At 39.3% G+C, this 16,102-nt stretch overlaps 1 protein-coding gene across 1 annotated transcript; it reads right to left on the minus strand.

Moving 5' to 3' along the window:
• Positions 1-9,294: 9,294 nt before the first annotated feature.
• On the minus strand, positions 9,295-11,700 carry CER1 (cerberus 1, DAN family BMP antagonist). The gene is made up of 2 exons (XM_084629247.1): positions 10,774-11,700; positions 9,295-9,734 (listed from the first exon to the last, which is right to left on the minus strand). Exons 1-2 carry the CDS (start codon positions 11,305-11,307, stop codon positions 9,441-9,443), a joined length of 828 nt encoding a protein of 275 aa, XP_084485373.1. The 5' UTR covers positions 11,308-11,700; the 3' UTR covers positions 9,295-9,440.
• Positions 11,701-16,102: the final 4,402 nt, after the last annotated feature.

Below are 16,102 nucleotides of genomic sequence, written 5' to 3' on the forward strand. Positions count from 1 at the left end.
GCAGACTCTATCTCTGTCAGTTTCCACCACCTTCCGCTTCCGCAGGAGTCTACGCCTGCGCGCACGGAGGGCGACGGTTCGCTGAGTAGGGACACACTCAGAGCCGCGGCCAAACGCGCTGAGGGCGGGCGGGCGCCCTGCTGGCCCCTGGGTGCGTTCTACTCCCGGCCCGCGCGCGCTCTTTTCGCCCGCGCGCCCTTCCCTGTCCTCAGCCGCGGCAGACGTGGGGGTGGCGTGATATGTGGGGCAAGCCCCTGTGACAAACCGTCCGAGTCAGACGTTCCACGCCCAGCGTTGCCAACGCCCAGCATTCCAGAGGCCGTGCGGCCTCAGGCCTCCCCAAAATAATGAGACTGGCTTAAAAAAATCACAGGATTAAGAGACATAATATAGTTGGGTTTCTTTTTTTATTTGTTTTCTGCCTTTTGAGCCATTTGGGTACATTCAGGTGGCAGTATCTTTTCTCTGCAATCCTGAGGACTATAAACTAACCAGTTTGAAATGAAAGCTGAGGTTTTCATGTAATCACTTGACTCCAGGAGTTGGGGCTTTAAGAAAAACACCAAATAATGTGAGACCTTTAAAATCATGAGGAGCAGGAACAGTCCTACTTCAGGCTTGCAGTATATGCACTCCCACATGAAAGCTATGCATGCACAAATGTCCTCTTTCTCTCTTGAATACCTCTGCTTGTATTCATTGCATTCCTCTTGTGGGAGGAAGAGAAAAAATGTGTTTATTCATGGACAACAAGGAATAATGTTTTTTAATTGTCATGTAGGACTCTGACAGACACGTTACAGATGTGACTGAGAAATAAGATCTGCTGCTTAAGGTAGAACAGAAAAAAGTTTTAACCAACAGCTGAATTAATACACTATAGCAGATCACACTGGGGATTCTATATTTATCTTCTCTGGCTTCCATATTAAGTTTGCTCAGGTTACAGGTCTAAAGATTAATATTCCAACTACCAGCATTCTTGATGTGGAAAACAAGCTTATTATTATTATTATTGTCACTTTTTTGATCACTTCAGAATGGGCTTTACTCACAAAAAATGGGGCAAAAAGGGAAGTGGAAAAACCTGAAGAAACCTCTTTTGTCCAGATTTTGCTGAAATGCTATTTCCCGAATACTGATTTAAATCTTAAATTGATCCTCCCTCCTCCCCCCCATATTAAACGTCAGTAGTACCCTGAAATGTATATACATTCCCAAATTAAAAAATAAGATAAATCTGCATCTCTCCCTTTGCTTCCACAAAGTCACCCTCTGATTTTACAGTGAGATGGCGCCACCTTAGATAAACTCAGTGCCTCAATCTGTATCTCTGGCCAGCATATTGGGCTTGATGAATTGAACAAAGGATTCCCTTATGAGACTGTGGGAGGACAATTTTATTTTTAAAAGTTAATTCTGTCCAGAGATGGATTAGTGATGGCTAATTGCCACAGGCAGCTCGTAATGGACAGCAGTTTCCGCATTCCCATCTGGGAATCATGCCTTGAACACCCATAGCTGAAGCACATGCATGATCTTTTGGCTATCTAGAGTCATGCCCATCTGTTTGAGTGGCAGGAGTCCCACTCCAAATTGGTCTTATTCTTGCCCTAAAGCACAGATCCTACATAATAATGGATGAATGGGCAGCCTGAAAAATATTATAATGATCATCTCTTTTACAGGAAGCTCTTCTTTAACACCACTAAATACTGAGGACACATACCTCTTTAAACTTGATTATTGTTGTTGACATGTATATGCCAAAAAGAGAATATCTGAGAAGTAAAGATGAATTAGAATTCACAAGGATTTCAAGCTTTCATCAAGACTTTATTGCAGGATAAGGTGACCACTCATCCTAATTTGCTCAAGATTGTCGGTCATATTGTTCAGGATATTTTCTAATGTACCAAGTCAATGCTGCTCTGATGTAAGCGTGTATGTTCTTAGCTGGGATTAGGGATTGTATGGTGACCGAATGCAGCCTATTTCAATGACAGTGGAAATATTAACAAGCAGCCTGTACATTTCCCTAAGACCAGGCAATATTGAAAAAGATCTGATTTATGATACAACACTGGGGTGAATAGAGGATGGGCACATGTGTGAAAGAGACTACAAAGCTGGCTATGAAAAATAGCCCCATGGCAAAGGGCCAATATGTAAGTCACTTCCATGTACAACAGACATGGCAGAGAGTTCATGACAGCTGCATAACGACGCAAGGACAGAAAAGGAGAAGGAGGATTTGGGGAATAAAAATGCAAGACAAATAAAAGGGAGGGACAGTCAGACAAATGGCAGCTTTCTCTCTACTGGGGGAAAAAAGCTGGCCGAAGTTAGTGAAAATACATATGAGATCATGGCAAAAAGATTTTCCCTTTTCCGGAGCAAACACTGGAGTATTGTTCTAGTCTGAAAATGACTATGTAAAATGCCACCTTCTTACTCAATAGTTCTGCTTTCTCTTCTATCAGATCTGCTAACTTTATTTACTAAAATTAGTTTTTACTGTGATTTGCTCATTTTAGCCCCAAAGAGCAAACACAGCTCTCTGGGAGAGTGAGCTGTAGTGTATTCTGGCTTGCTCATCAACAGAACTGTAAATTCCAGGTGCAGAATCTTTGGCTGGTGGTGATGTATGAACCAGAAAGAACCCAGCCTAATTTTCCATTTCCGAATTGAATATGCAGGGATCAGAGTAAGAATCACACCCTCTATCCTACTGCTGATGTTTTTACCTGAGTAGATTTGTTGTGCGTGTCATTGAGAAACAATAAATAGATATGGAACCCGCATTTTACATAGTCTCTAAAGTAGAGCTGTACCTAAAGTAATATTAGCTTTGTTGCACACATCTTTCCATGCCTGTTTGGAACTGTGCAGCAGACCAGCATGGATTAGTTCATAAGTAATGTATTTTGCAATGATTATGGAAAAACCTGCAAAGCAGAAACAGCTCATTTCTGTGGTTTCAGAATATTGCACAGTAGTGCAGAACCCTTCTTGGAGTTCCCTGATGTCTGTGTTGTGGTGTTGCTGTTGTTATTTATAAATTACCACAGGAGCCACCAGCTGTCATCATAAAATTTTTATTGGCACTCTGTAAATATTAAATCAGCATGCTAAAATCATGCCATGTGCAGTGGCAGCTGATGCTCTCTTACGGAGGTCACATGCAAGAGAGAGGATTGCATTATGACTCCCATGATTCTTTCTTACTGCCTATAAGTCCTGTGCTTCATGAGGATATATTTCAATATTAAATCTAGGTCCAGTCATACCCCTCCCATCCTTGTGCAGAATGGACTCTGTGCACAGAACTCACTCCTCTCGCATGAAGAGGGAAATCTGCTGCATATACAGCACCATCCTCCTCTTCCTGGATCCTGCTAAATTCTGAATGAAACTCTGCGTTACCACTTCTCCTTTTTGCAGTAACCCCTTTCCTGGTTTCTTTGCAAACCTCATTAACATATATAATATACAGTCTAATATTAGACTGGTAGCCAAATTCCTCAGGACACAAAGTGCCACGTTCTTGATTCACATTCTTGATGCACCAAGGAGGCTTTCATTTGTGACATCAGATGCTAGAAATGGGGCTTGACATTTTCATGGGCGTGAAGACCTGTTGGTCACCATGGCATGTGATGTAATGATGTCACACATTGAGATGTGGATGATGATTTTATTTTGACAGTGGAGACACTGAAGGGAAGAAAAGAAAGGAGCCTGTAGAATTCTACCTCTCTCTGACCCAGGAGCTAGGGTGAGGTGAGGAGGTGAGAGGAAGGTGAGGAAAATACCCCTGGGATGGAATGTGCAGAACTTTGGCTTCTTGCTGGAGAAAATATGAAAGCCTGCTGCCCTGTGGAGTCTGGAGAGGGAGGGCTATGCCAGGCCAGTGGACAGCCTGGAGTTTGGGGGGTTAATTTCCAGCGGGGTTCAAAAGCAGCTCAGGGAGGTATTGCTAGTTGGGCTCTAATTAAGTACAGAGGAGCCTATTAAACCCAAACACTTTTACCTAGGAGAAAGGGGTGAGTTTGAACAGTGTGCTAGTTCATATTTTGTCTTTACCTGTTACATTTCGTCATTAGCTTGGATTGTAAGATCCTTGCAGCAGGGTTTCTCTCTTTCTATGTATGTATAGCACCTAGCACAATTGGGCTTCAGTCTTAGGTGGTGCCCTGAGCTGCTATTGCAAGGAATGCTGCTGGAGACTTCTGTTAAGTTGAAGTCAATTTTGGTCAAACCAGCACACATACAGTAACCTAACCACCGCCCTGAAGAAAATGATCTTATGTTCAAATGTGACTGTCTGCTATCCTTTCTCTTCCATTATGCTGCCTCTCATCCTGCAGCTGCTACAGTCTCCTCTCTTCTTCCGAGCAGCCAGGTTGGAAAGGTATTGGTGTAGCTGATGTTACAATGGTTCTGCATCAGCAGATGGTTTGTTCTCATAACAATGCATTGTTAAACGAACCTAAACAAGAGCAAACACAAAGACAGCACAAAATACTGCATGCAACATCAGATTTCATTAGCTTTGTAGTAGGCGAGGCAGATTTTAGGTATCAGTATAATTTTGTGAGAAAAGAGGATTATGGGCCGGTGTTTGACATAAGACTGTTGTTAATGCATTTGATTATTAAATTCTCAATTAAGAAAATAGTTTCACCATAAGGTAGTGTTTTCCTAAAGGCAATTAAAATAGCCAGAACCTCCACGTGTTTATTTTTAGGTATGTTGTCCACAGTTCAAACGGTCACAAATTAAAATAGAATGGAGAACTTCTGAAATATTTACAAATTTCAAATATGATTCAATGGAAGTTGCTAAGGGCTCTTTATGACCAATGTACACTTGTCCTCTTTCATAGAGCAAAGTCCTGTTAGCATCTTGGCATAACTTGCTCCTAATATAGAATTTTTAAAGACTCTGAAATCTGATCCAATTAACACATTCTTGATATTGCAGAATATAGTGCTAATTACATGCAACTGACCTCTGCGGGTTAATTAAACAGTCACCCAAAAAACTATAGCACTAATCTAATTAGCAGTTACTACAGCTGTCATTATCTCTTTGCACCTACTTTTAAGTGGTGCAAATTCACATCAAGGACCAAATCCTGAAAACTCTCCACATGCTGAACTCCCTTTGACTTCAGTGGTACTTCTGCACACAGAGGACTTGCAAGATTGGGAAGTAGGCCCAACAAGTACAGTGTGCATCCTCAGTATGGCCAACCCAAAGGTTACATTAAAATATCATGAGTCAGGCCCCACAAAATCATGAGTTAGATTAAAAAAAAGTGAGGTTCTTTTTGTTTGCCTTCTTGTTTTTGAGCCTTTAAAGTACACTAAAGTCACATCTTCTTCATTTTTCTTCAGCCAGGTGGGCTAGACACTTTTTGAAAAAATGAAAGCTGAGATTCTCGTATATTCACATGACTCCAGGAGCTGGGGCTTTAAGAGAAAATACCAATTACTGTCAGATGCACAATAACCTAGTGACACTGTGACAATGGCTTGATGACATTCTCTGTTTTCTCAGAATTTTGCCTGTCAGTGGGAGTTAAGTCTGGGAATACCGACGTTTTGTTTATTTTGAGGGAATAACTTTTCTTCCTGAACTTGGTTTAAAATGAACACTAATGAGAGTTGCACAGCTACAATGTTGCATGGTGAGATAAAGGGGTGCAGAGGCGTTCCATGATCACAAAAAAACTGGGAATTCACTTTTTGCTTAGGTCTCCCACATGTAGACAGTGTGTGGAATAATGAAAAAATGGGGGGATAGAAGGCATAGTCAGGCACTCGCACTCAGAGAGAACATGGGAAACCATTAAATACAGTTACCTGGGAAGCAGAGGGGAATCCTGTGAGGAGACAAAAGCCTATATACCCAGTACTACTTCATGTTATGGAAAAAGCATTTCTTCCTTTTGTTATAACCTGTGCCTACTAAAGCTCACAAATGAAGCCCTGGAGCAAACACCTGTGGCGAGAGACTTAATGGCAGATTGCTGGCTCACTTTCCCAGCTTACGCCTTGACAAAGTTGGTCACCATTATAAAACTCAGATGTAAAGTGTAAAATAAAATGTTATTAGGAACAACGCTTTTTAAACAGAGATCATGAACCTTTATCACTCTATATATTGCAGTTAGAACTATACCATATAATCAGTCCATTCATGGTTGGCCTGACACCATTTATACATTAGAGGCACTGGTGCAAAAGGAGAGGGAGGAAAGATTTGCATCTTGTACACCTTTTTTTTTTGTTATTATGATCTAGGTAATCTGCCTCTTTAAAAGCGGATTCATATATACAGGAGGATAATTGCACACTACTAATTATGTGGCTGAATGTATTATGAACAAACTATTGCTACAATTCAGATCCAAGATCAGCAATAGAGCGGTCATTCAAACACAATTTTTAGTAAACATGTATTCAGAAGAGCTGTAGTCCAAGGATATGTTATTTATTTGTTTTTAAAGATAAGATTTACAATAGCACTGTAGTATGTGTGCAAAGGAACTCACTAGTACAGGGTGGTGATTGGCAGAATTACTTCTGATTTCCAACTCCCATCATCCAACAGTGAGCTGTTGGCAAGCCAGCAGCAGGGGGTCTGATCAGAAGGTCTAGGAATAATACAGGAACAGACTGCCTGGTGCTCCCAAGGGAGTCAGGAAGGGTTGGAAATTGGATGAAGTCTAGGGTTCTGAAAAGCAGCTAGAGGAACGGCTGGCTGGCTGGTGAGCCAGAGCTGCAAGAAGCAGCAGGAAGGAGAAGAGAAGCCAGAAGTTGGGCTAAGAGCCATGGGTGTTGAGTGAGCCAGGACTAGAATCAGGTCTGGTCTACATGGGATAGTTTTACTGGTTATTACAGGCATAGTATACTGCTATAGTCTCCGGCACAGACACTCCTATTGTGGTGTTAGAGTGGCTTTTTGGTTTTGCTTGAACCCCTTCACAAGCAACATAAATGAAAATGAAAAAAGTCATTCATATCAGAGTAACTGTGTCCATAGGGAGTTATACCTGTGTAACTATCCATTTAAATTAACACCTTAGGTTATACCAAAAAACCCTCTCCCTTATAGACAAGGATAATTGACTATCCACAAAGCCCAAATTAGCCACCTCTCTTGTTGGTCAGTTAGCTCTAGAAATGTAAGGTACATTCCAAGCAGCAACAGCAAGGATGGCTGACACAGAGACACATAGGGAATCAAAGTGATTCAGGCATATGCCTCCTACTTACAAGGTTTTTATTAAGGGCCTGATTTTGGCTCACCACAGTTTTACATTGGTGTCATTCCACTGACTTCAATAGCATTACTTCTGATTGGTATCAGTGTGAGATCAGAATCAGGCCCTAAATGCTTTACAGAATAAGTCACAGTTAAAGCAAGTTACTTTACAAAAATGTTGGTTATGAATTTCAACCATAGGTTCATTTACTTTGCAAAAATAGCAGAACAATTAATCTCAACTTTCATAAACATTGTATTTTGCTCCTGAAAATTCATAACATTTTGTAAGTCGCCTTTCATTGAGTGGAGTATCCCTCAGACTTATTCATATAGCAAGTGAACATATTCAAATAATCACACTGCAGGGAAAGATCCTGTAAGTTACCCACATAGAGATGACAATAAAGTACACACAACACGTTCCATTCCTCCTTGTCACATTAGCGTCTATTTTGCACAGTAATGTAACTGAATTTTAAGAAACATCCTTGATCATTTAAAGTTGATTATGGTAGCCTTATTCATCTGAATCATACCTTACTCTGTTAATTGTCCCATTGCAAGGTGTTACTGAACATGAATGACAGCAGCAAAACCAGTCCCTAAATGAGTATTTAATCTATCTCACTCCCACCCAGTTACTGAGCTGTCTTCAGCATCACCAGAAAGTCCTCCAGTGCAAACATGTCAACAGCTAGGCAACTGCTTCATGCTTTCTAACATTTAAAAATACTCTATTGTTAGTAGTAAATGTTACACAAAGATTCTTTCTTCTTATGTAATAGTAATAATATATAGGATCTGATTCTCCTCTTACACTGGTGTAAATCAGGACTGACTCCTTAGAAGTCGATGTCTAGATCGAAATCTGGCCCTTAGTGCCCATCTTCAAAGCATGTTATAACTATAATTTGATCATAACATTCATGGTTCAGGAAATACAGTCACAATAAACTTAATTATTAGTTTTGGATACTTCAGTGTTATTCCTTAACTGTATCTCATCTTCAACCCTGTTTATGCCATGGATATTTCTCAAAGATTTCCCACCGTTGTTAGTGGTGGCTCACCTCCACCAGTGTTAGCAATACTGGGAATACCTATTATAGATCAGGTCACCAATTGCTGCAAGCATTTTAAATAAAGATGCTCAGAAAATGCCCGTTGTTTTTAAGGGACATTTTTGTTCATAAAAAAACCAGACCATTTTGACCAAAATGAAAATCTTGAGCAACATTTTTTGTTTAGGTTGAAAAGTCCCACTACAATGAAAAAACAAAAACAAAAATGCATCAATGAAAATAATTAGACTAGCTCTATCTTTAAGTTGCATTGTTGCTTAGACTTAGATTTGTCTTCAGTGCAAAAAAACTGTGTGATTTTATATTGTGATAGCTAACTCAAGATCACCATCTCAGTGTAAAATGCTAGTGGAGACAAGGCACTGTAGTTTTACCTCAATGCAGCTAGTCAAGGTTAACCCCATGCGGGGGCTGACCTTGACTAGCTACATCACAGTAATAACCAACTGTGCTGTTACTACTCCACTGTTACATTGAGTTAGCTATCTCAGTGTAAAAAAACACACCTCTTTTTGCAGAGAAAAGTCTGGCTCTGAGCAGGTCTAATCAACATGGTGTTTAAAACAGTGGTGGCAGCTTTTGGATCATATGTGCTTGGGATCTCAACATTGCTGACAACAGTGGAACAGACCCAGTGTAGCAAGAATGGGACATTTTGAAGAGATTAGACTTCCACACCATGCTTCCCCTCTCCCTCTCTTTCACACAGAGAAACATTTTGTACATTTCAGGTAACATTATACATGATGACAGGTTTCAGAGTAACAGCCGAGTTAGTCTGTATTTGCAAAAAGAAAAGGAGGACTTGTGGCACCTTAGAGACTAACCAATTTATTTGAGCATAAGCTTTCGTGAGCTACAGCATCCAATGAAGTGAGCTGTAGCTCATGAAAGCTTATGCTCAAATAAATTGGTTAGTCTCTAAGGTGCCACAAGTCCTCCTTTTCTTTTTGATTATACATGATGTAAAGAGATAATCTACATCTTCACACAGTTGATGGAGGTATCTGACTAAAATCATAGTTATTTTTTCCTTGAAGATGCTAACGATTATGGAGTTTAAAGGTGCTTTTGAGCAGGTTAATTGTGCTCATATACATTTGAATTCAAGTCTGAATGTAGGGGTCCAATTTCAGAATCTTTAATCTTCTGAATCTCACACTTGCAATCCTCCACAATCATGACCACTTTAACCACGGCAACAGACCTGGTGCAGTTCAGCTCCAAGTGTTTCATGGTGAACTTGGTAGGCAAGCAGTGGGAACAAAAGGTGTAAAGACGATCTTCTGGGCCAGGGACATGAAAGGAACTACACTTCCCAAAGCACAGGTTGTTCTGCACCACCACCTTTTCACAGTTCTCATGCACAATACTCTGAAACAGCAAACAGATTGCAGTTACTATATAGCATTGGCATTGTAAACACTTGTTGGCCCTGATCCTCCATTCTTTGCACATTCAAAACTCCCATGGACTTTTCTGGAAGATGTAGACACAAAAATAATAGAAGATAGGGCTCATACAACTAATATATAAGTTTCTTCTCTTACTGTTAGTTACTGTAGCACTCACATCATTTAAAATTATTTTAAGTAGCAACAAAATTAAAACAAGAGAGTTCCTGATACAGTAAGTTACCTAGTGATATTTCCCACTTACTTGGATAGTGTTACTATAATATATACCTTTACATTTATGTATATCGTATTTGGTTCAACGGGCCTTTATGTTTGAAAAATTACTACCAAGTTTGAGTCACGTCCGTTATATTAAGCACTGGTCTATGCTGGAAGTTATAACTTCTTTGACTAGAGTTTTTTTAACCAACATAGTTATACGCCCTTGTGTGGATGCAATTATATCAATATAAAGATGCCTTATTCCAGGATAGCTTATTCCACATCCCAGATTTGAATCAACTAACCTGATATAAGCACTTTTATACTGGTGTAACTTTGTCCACACTAGGGACAAGTTAATGCTTTAACAATACCAGTATAGTTAAAGTGGTACAATCTTCTAGTATAGACAAGGCTTTACTCCTCATTTTTAGTAGAATGGGTCAAGAATTTGAGTTTAGCCATAAAACCACAAACCAACCCCTGAATAACTGCACTGAGACTGATTGTATAAATAAACTTACTGTTCTTCCCGCTGTTCAGGCTAAATCACTGTATATTCATTACATTGGTTCCCAGACCTGTGCTCAGACAATGTGACTCATTGAACTAAAGCAAAAGTTTTCTTCAGTACCACTGGATGTCTATGAAGTGATCTTGCTGCTAGCAAGTGGAATTGACCTGTATTTCCTTAGTCAGGGATTACAGATGACACAATGAGAGTGGAGTTTGTGAAGGCAGAATAATGGGAGCAAATACTGCTATTGGGTCTCTTGCCTGAGACCTGTTCTTACCTGGGAAAAAGGCAGCGTCCTGCAGGTCTCCTGGTACATCTCGTTGGTCTTGATTGGCAAGACAACCTCCTCAGAAGCTGAATTTTTTTTTAACATGAAATGGTCCCAGAATTTTTTAGCATCTTTTCTGTAGGGGGGCTCAGCTTCCTTCTTGTTGACTGAGTGGGAAGGTAGGAAATGTCCCATGTTTTCAGAATGGGAGGTCTCTTTTGGTGCAGTCCAGCTTCCCTGATCTCGGTACACATCAAGCTCTACGTAGGGAAGGATAAATCTGGATGATTTTTTTTCTCCTTGCTTCCTGCTCTCTGCTGCCAGCTCTGGGGCTGCTACAAATAAACTTGGTTCTTCTAGGATTTCTTCATAATCCATGAGATCTTGCACCAGCAACTTGCTAGGGTCCTCTCTTTCAAGTAAATCTTTATCTTGGTAGGAAAGGTGCTGAAGTCTCCTCCTCTTGTTCGTTTGCAGCTCTCCACCTTGTCCTGTTGCTCCAAGACCTGAGATCACAAGCAGTTGAAGCAGCAGCAGAAACATGCTAATCTTACTTGTGTGGACTTTTAATTTAATCGTCCTGCAGTTTCAGGTGAGCAAAGGAAGCGGCATGTAGTCTGCTAGCTTTATAAATGAGACTGAAGCCATTCTGTGGATGCTGGGGGTTGGGGGGTACAAAGGGTAACCAGGATAACCAGTTAAACTCATTTACTGTAGATTATAATTATGATAAGGGAATTTGTGTTAATTCAACCCATCTTTTACTCCTGGATGTGTGTATTAGAAGTTCCTATCTAAAACCTGGTTCCCCAGGGGGGTGATTAGTTGGAAAAAAATGTTTGGATAAGTTGTTTAGCTGTAGTCTGGAACTGTGGAAAAGTTCCTGAATGTTTATTAGCTCATTCAACATGTCCTTTATATTTTTTCACTTACCCCCCCCCCCATCACAGCAGAATCAAAAAAGGGACGTCCTGTTGTGATGAAATATCAGAGAAAGTAAGGGTAATAAAACTATTTCAAAACATGAAGATAGATCTGTAGACTTACATAGAGATACCGGCCCACATTTTCAAAAGAGATCCCTAATTTAGAGGCTTCACATTTTTGGATCTATCAATTAAGTCTTAGATAGGGTACTTTAATATCCAAGCCACCCAAAATTAATTTTCTGACTTGAATTAGATTTCAGCTTCTCAGAAACTATGGAAAATCAGACCCCATGTATCTCAAACTGGGCAACCAAAAATAGAGGAACCTGTATTTAGTGCACACTTCTGAAAATTTGGCCCTCAGAGACTTGTTGAAGCTCAAATACTGTAGTGAATCACTGACATGGATGAGAACAGCATCTTGTGAATTTTTCACCATATCACTCACTCTCTTGTGTAAGGGAGAAATAACATGTTTGTACATGAATAAAATGGACATACTTTTAACAAAACTGTATTAACAATTAATTCATTAAATAGCAATAGGATACAATATATCTGTTCATACACATTCACACCTCCACATTCAGAATAGCTGTTCAAAGATGTGACACGCAATTCCCATAGAGCCTAGTCTTCAGCACATAGTCCAAAATCTGGCAAAACTCCCATTGACAATTAAGCCACATAAATCTGGATAATTTTTGATTAACAAAGCAGAAAGTGTGGTACCACCAACTCCCAAGAATGCTGTTCTGGGCTTATGTCACATATGCCTTTTAACTGCTCTATCTGAAGACTGTTTTGCCTCTAACAATTTATACATTAGATTGGATTATAAGCAATATTCAGATAGCCCCAGTTTAAGAAACCACTGCTGTTAGCACAATTTATTATTTATGTAGCACCATCATTGTCAAATGTATACCATTCACAATGTAAACTAAAACCTGCATGGTTTTGAATCTCTCTCACACCTTTTGCAACTCTTTATGCAAGCTTCGAAAGTAAGAAAAAAATTGTCCTTGACAGATATTTCCAACAGGTTAGATCAATATAAGAGAAAACCCTCCTCAGACTGTAACACCTATTATTTTTGAAGATGAATACCAATACTTGCCATTTTAGTACTAGTATTTAGTGTCTACACATCCTTGATTCCACTTGAATATCAATAAGCTGTTAGACTGGCTTAAATCAAGGTGCTGCCAATCTGAAGATTAGTGTTAAAGACCTAGTTGATCTATGATAAATGCATGTCATTATTTGTCTTTCACCTCAGAGGGCTTAGTTTATTGCCCTCTAATTGGACTAAACCTATTGCCCTGCAAAGTTCTTGTGGGACACTGACTTGCAGCATTTATTGTTGCTATGCATGTGCATTACTATTAGTAATAGTGCAAAGCTATTTGAGATTTAGACCTTGTCTTCTCTGCATGGTTAACCTGAGTTATAATTCAAGTGTTGCCCTAAACTTGTGTCCCATCACACACAAAAACCTGTAACTCAAGCATGGTGGTGATTCCAACTTCAGTTGGGCAGCCCATCAGGGTATATAGGCTTCAGCTTAAAATAGCACAAATCATTAGTTGCTAACATGAACACTCTAGTGTGGACACAGGATAGAGCTGCTAAAGTGTTGCTGGTACTCCAGTGCTTTCCCACAATTCTACCCACATGCTCAGACAGGCAAAACAACTTTCCCTGCAATTCACTGGGAAAAAATTCATAAGAGTGTCTCTGTTCGCTGCAGCGCAAACCACCATAAGATATGCCTCCAGAAGTCTTAGCACTACACACTAATGTGTGATGTGTCAGTGTGGCCATGGCAGCTCACAAGCTAAATCGCAGCGCAGCCGCTCTCACTTGAGCTGGGCTAACTCAAGACAGGTAACTCAAGTGTAGAAAACTTAAGTTAGCTGTTCAGTAAAGACATACCCTAAATGTACAGTCTTAAATCTAATTTCCTATTTTTAGTGTCTAATAACTTTAACCAAAATAATGTACTAAAATTTCTCCTATCTAGTGCAAGTGGAATAATAACCATTATAAATTATTTTACACCTTTTCTGACATTAAAAAAGTCAATTATATTTTAAGATTATTCTTTTAGCTACAGGACTGGACTGATAATTAGACAAAAATATTTGTATCTTGGCCAACACACCAGGTATTGAAGCAGGAAACAAAAAGGAGTTTTCACCAGCAAAGCTATTTTTCACTTGCTTTGTTTAGGCTTGAATAGCCCTAAAACAGATTTAAAATTTCAAACTTTGGCCATGATCTTGAAAACACAATTTTATTCAAATGCGTAGTCCCATTGCCTAAAGACACTCACATGCAAGTTTGCAGGAGAGAGAGAGAAAGAGAGAGAGAGAGAGTGTATGCTTGCATGTGTGTGTGTGTCCTTATCCAACCCCCCTTGAAGTCAACAGAAAGACTGTCAGCAAAGAACATACACATGAGCAAAAGCAAAGTATTGCATAAACACTGTGCATTATGCTGTTTATTATTACAATTATTTATAGTTCAGTAGCACCTCAAGGCTTCAACTGAGATCAGGGCCCCAGGGTGCTGGCACTGTAAAGATACATAGAGACAGTCCCTACCTAGAAATGCTTATGTTATATATATATAAAAAGACAAAGCAGAAAAAGGGTGTGGTGGAAACTAAGGCACAGAGAGATTAAATGAATAGCAGGTTAGTGGCGGAGCTGGGAAAAGCACCCAGGTGCCCTAGCCATTGGATCATGCTGCCTCTCTGCGAGCACAATGCAGGGGTCTATACTCAGCCCTTAATTCCTCCAGATCCTCCCTGCACAAGGCCAGATATCTTTCCCCAGCAAACTCTGAATAGAATCTTTGGTAATAATACAAAATATTTACAAATCCACTCCTTGAGACAAAAACTGTATGGAATAACGAATACCTGCAATGGATATTGGACAGGGGAGACTGTCATTATAACCCAGTGAAACAACTGTCACATTCCTACAAAATGCAGTGTAGCAATAAATATACAAAACTATATTTCTTCTACTTCAGTATTTGGGTAGTGAGTATTTTTGCTCCATTTTGGGTGTTAAATTTTGTGGGCAAATACCGTGCTCAGATTCGAACAACCTTTCACCCCATAGTAGCATTTTATTTTTGAGTACACTGCTTTCACTTGAACTAGTCAGCATTAATGCTTTCCAATCTTTTAAAGCACAGAGATCTACAGATGACAAGTGCTTTGTAAATACAAAGTATCATTATTCATTTGCTTCAGATTGTTCAGTCATCATGGACATAAACTGAATAATTAGTTACACTGCCAATTGATGCCTAAAAATAATTCTTAGCCAACGGTGGAATTTTTTTCCTTCTGTTGAGCTAAATAGGGTCATTATAGTATAAATTACAAACCCTCTAAACTTCTATCCAGATAAAACTTTTAAAGAACCCATTTAAAGACCTCAGAACTAATTAATTACTATTTTACAGTACATTCCCCAATTATTATACATTCCAAAGAAAGCCCTCTTTTTTTTTCTTTTTTTTTTTTTTAGAGTATTGAGTTTTTAAAAAAGCAGAAAGAGTCACATTACCTACATGCCTTTCATAGCACAGTTACAATAACTAACCCAGTAGGCTTGTGAGTGATATAACAGGACAAAAAATCTGATGGCTTTTACATCTTAAAATTTGTATACGTCACCTATTTCCATTGCAGTGAGGTTCTTAAATTTTGTTGCCAATTGGTATAGCACAATTTCATCCACATCTTTATAATGTTTTTCTCTGTATGCTCATCCCAACAGGAATAAAACCAGTATTCCAAGCTGCTGCCAAAATTTAGATGCCTACGTTTGAAAAGTTGTCCTCTACTTACAGTAGAACCAATAGAATTGCAAGCTTAAATGTGTTGGTCCTTTAGCCTTACCATATAGTAAAAAACCCCAATAACATGGGAAAATCTACACAGAAATATTCATTTGAGAATGAAAGTAACATAGCTTTCAATCTATTGAAACCCAAATACAGAACAACATTTTTAAGTAGAGAATCTTAAAAAATGGAAGAGGGAGAGAAGGAGGCAGAGACAACAACAATTGTTAGGAAAGAAGTTTGAAGATGTTTGGAATCAATATTTTTATCAAATAAAATTTGTGAGGTCAATATTGTGATTAAACATTTCTGAGGTAAAGAATGAAAATATTAAAAAGTAGCATAACCTTCCTATTGCAGCTATTTTAGTCTTACTATCACTTCAAGAGGCTGTGCAGCATGCAAATGTACATGACTTGTTGGGACATGTTGCTTTTTAGAAGCAAAAATGGAACTGGTGTGGTAGAAACAGGCAGTTGCTCTGAACTCCTCAGTAAGCTTGGATTGTACAGAATTCAGGAGATGTTTTTAGCAACAGA

This window comes from Lepidochelys olivacea, assembly GCF_965140295.1.
Source record: "Lepidochelys olivacea isolate rLepOli2 genome assembly, chromosome: 5".
Classification (NCBI taxonomy): domain Eukaryota; kingdom Metazoa; phylum Chordata; order Testudines; family Cheloniidae; genus Lepidochelys; species Lepidochelys olivacea.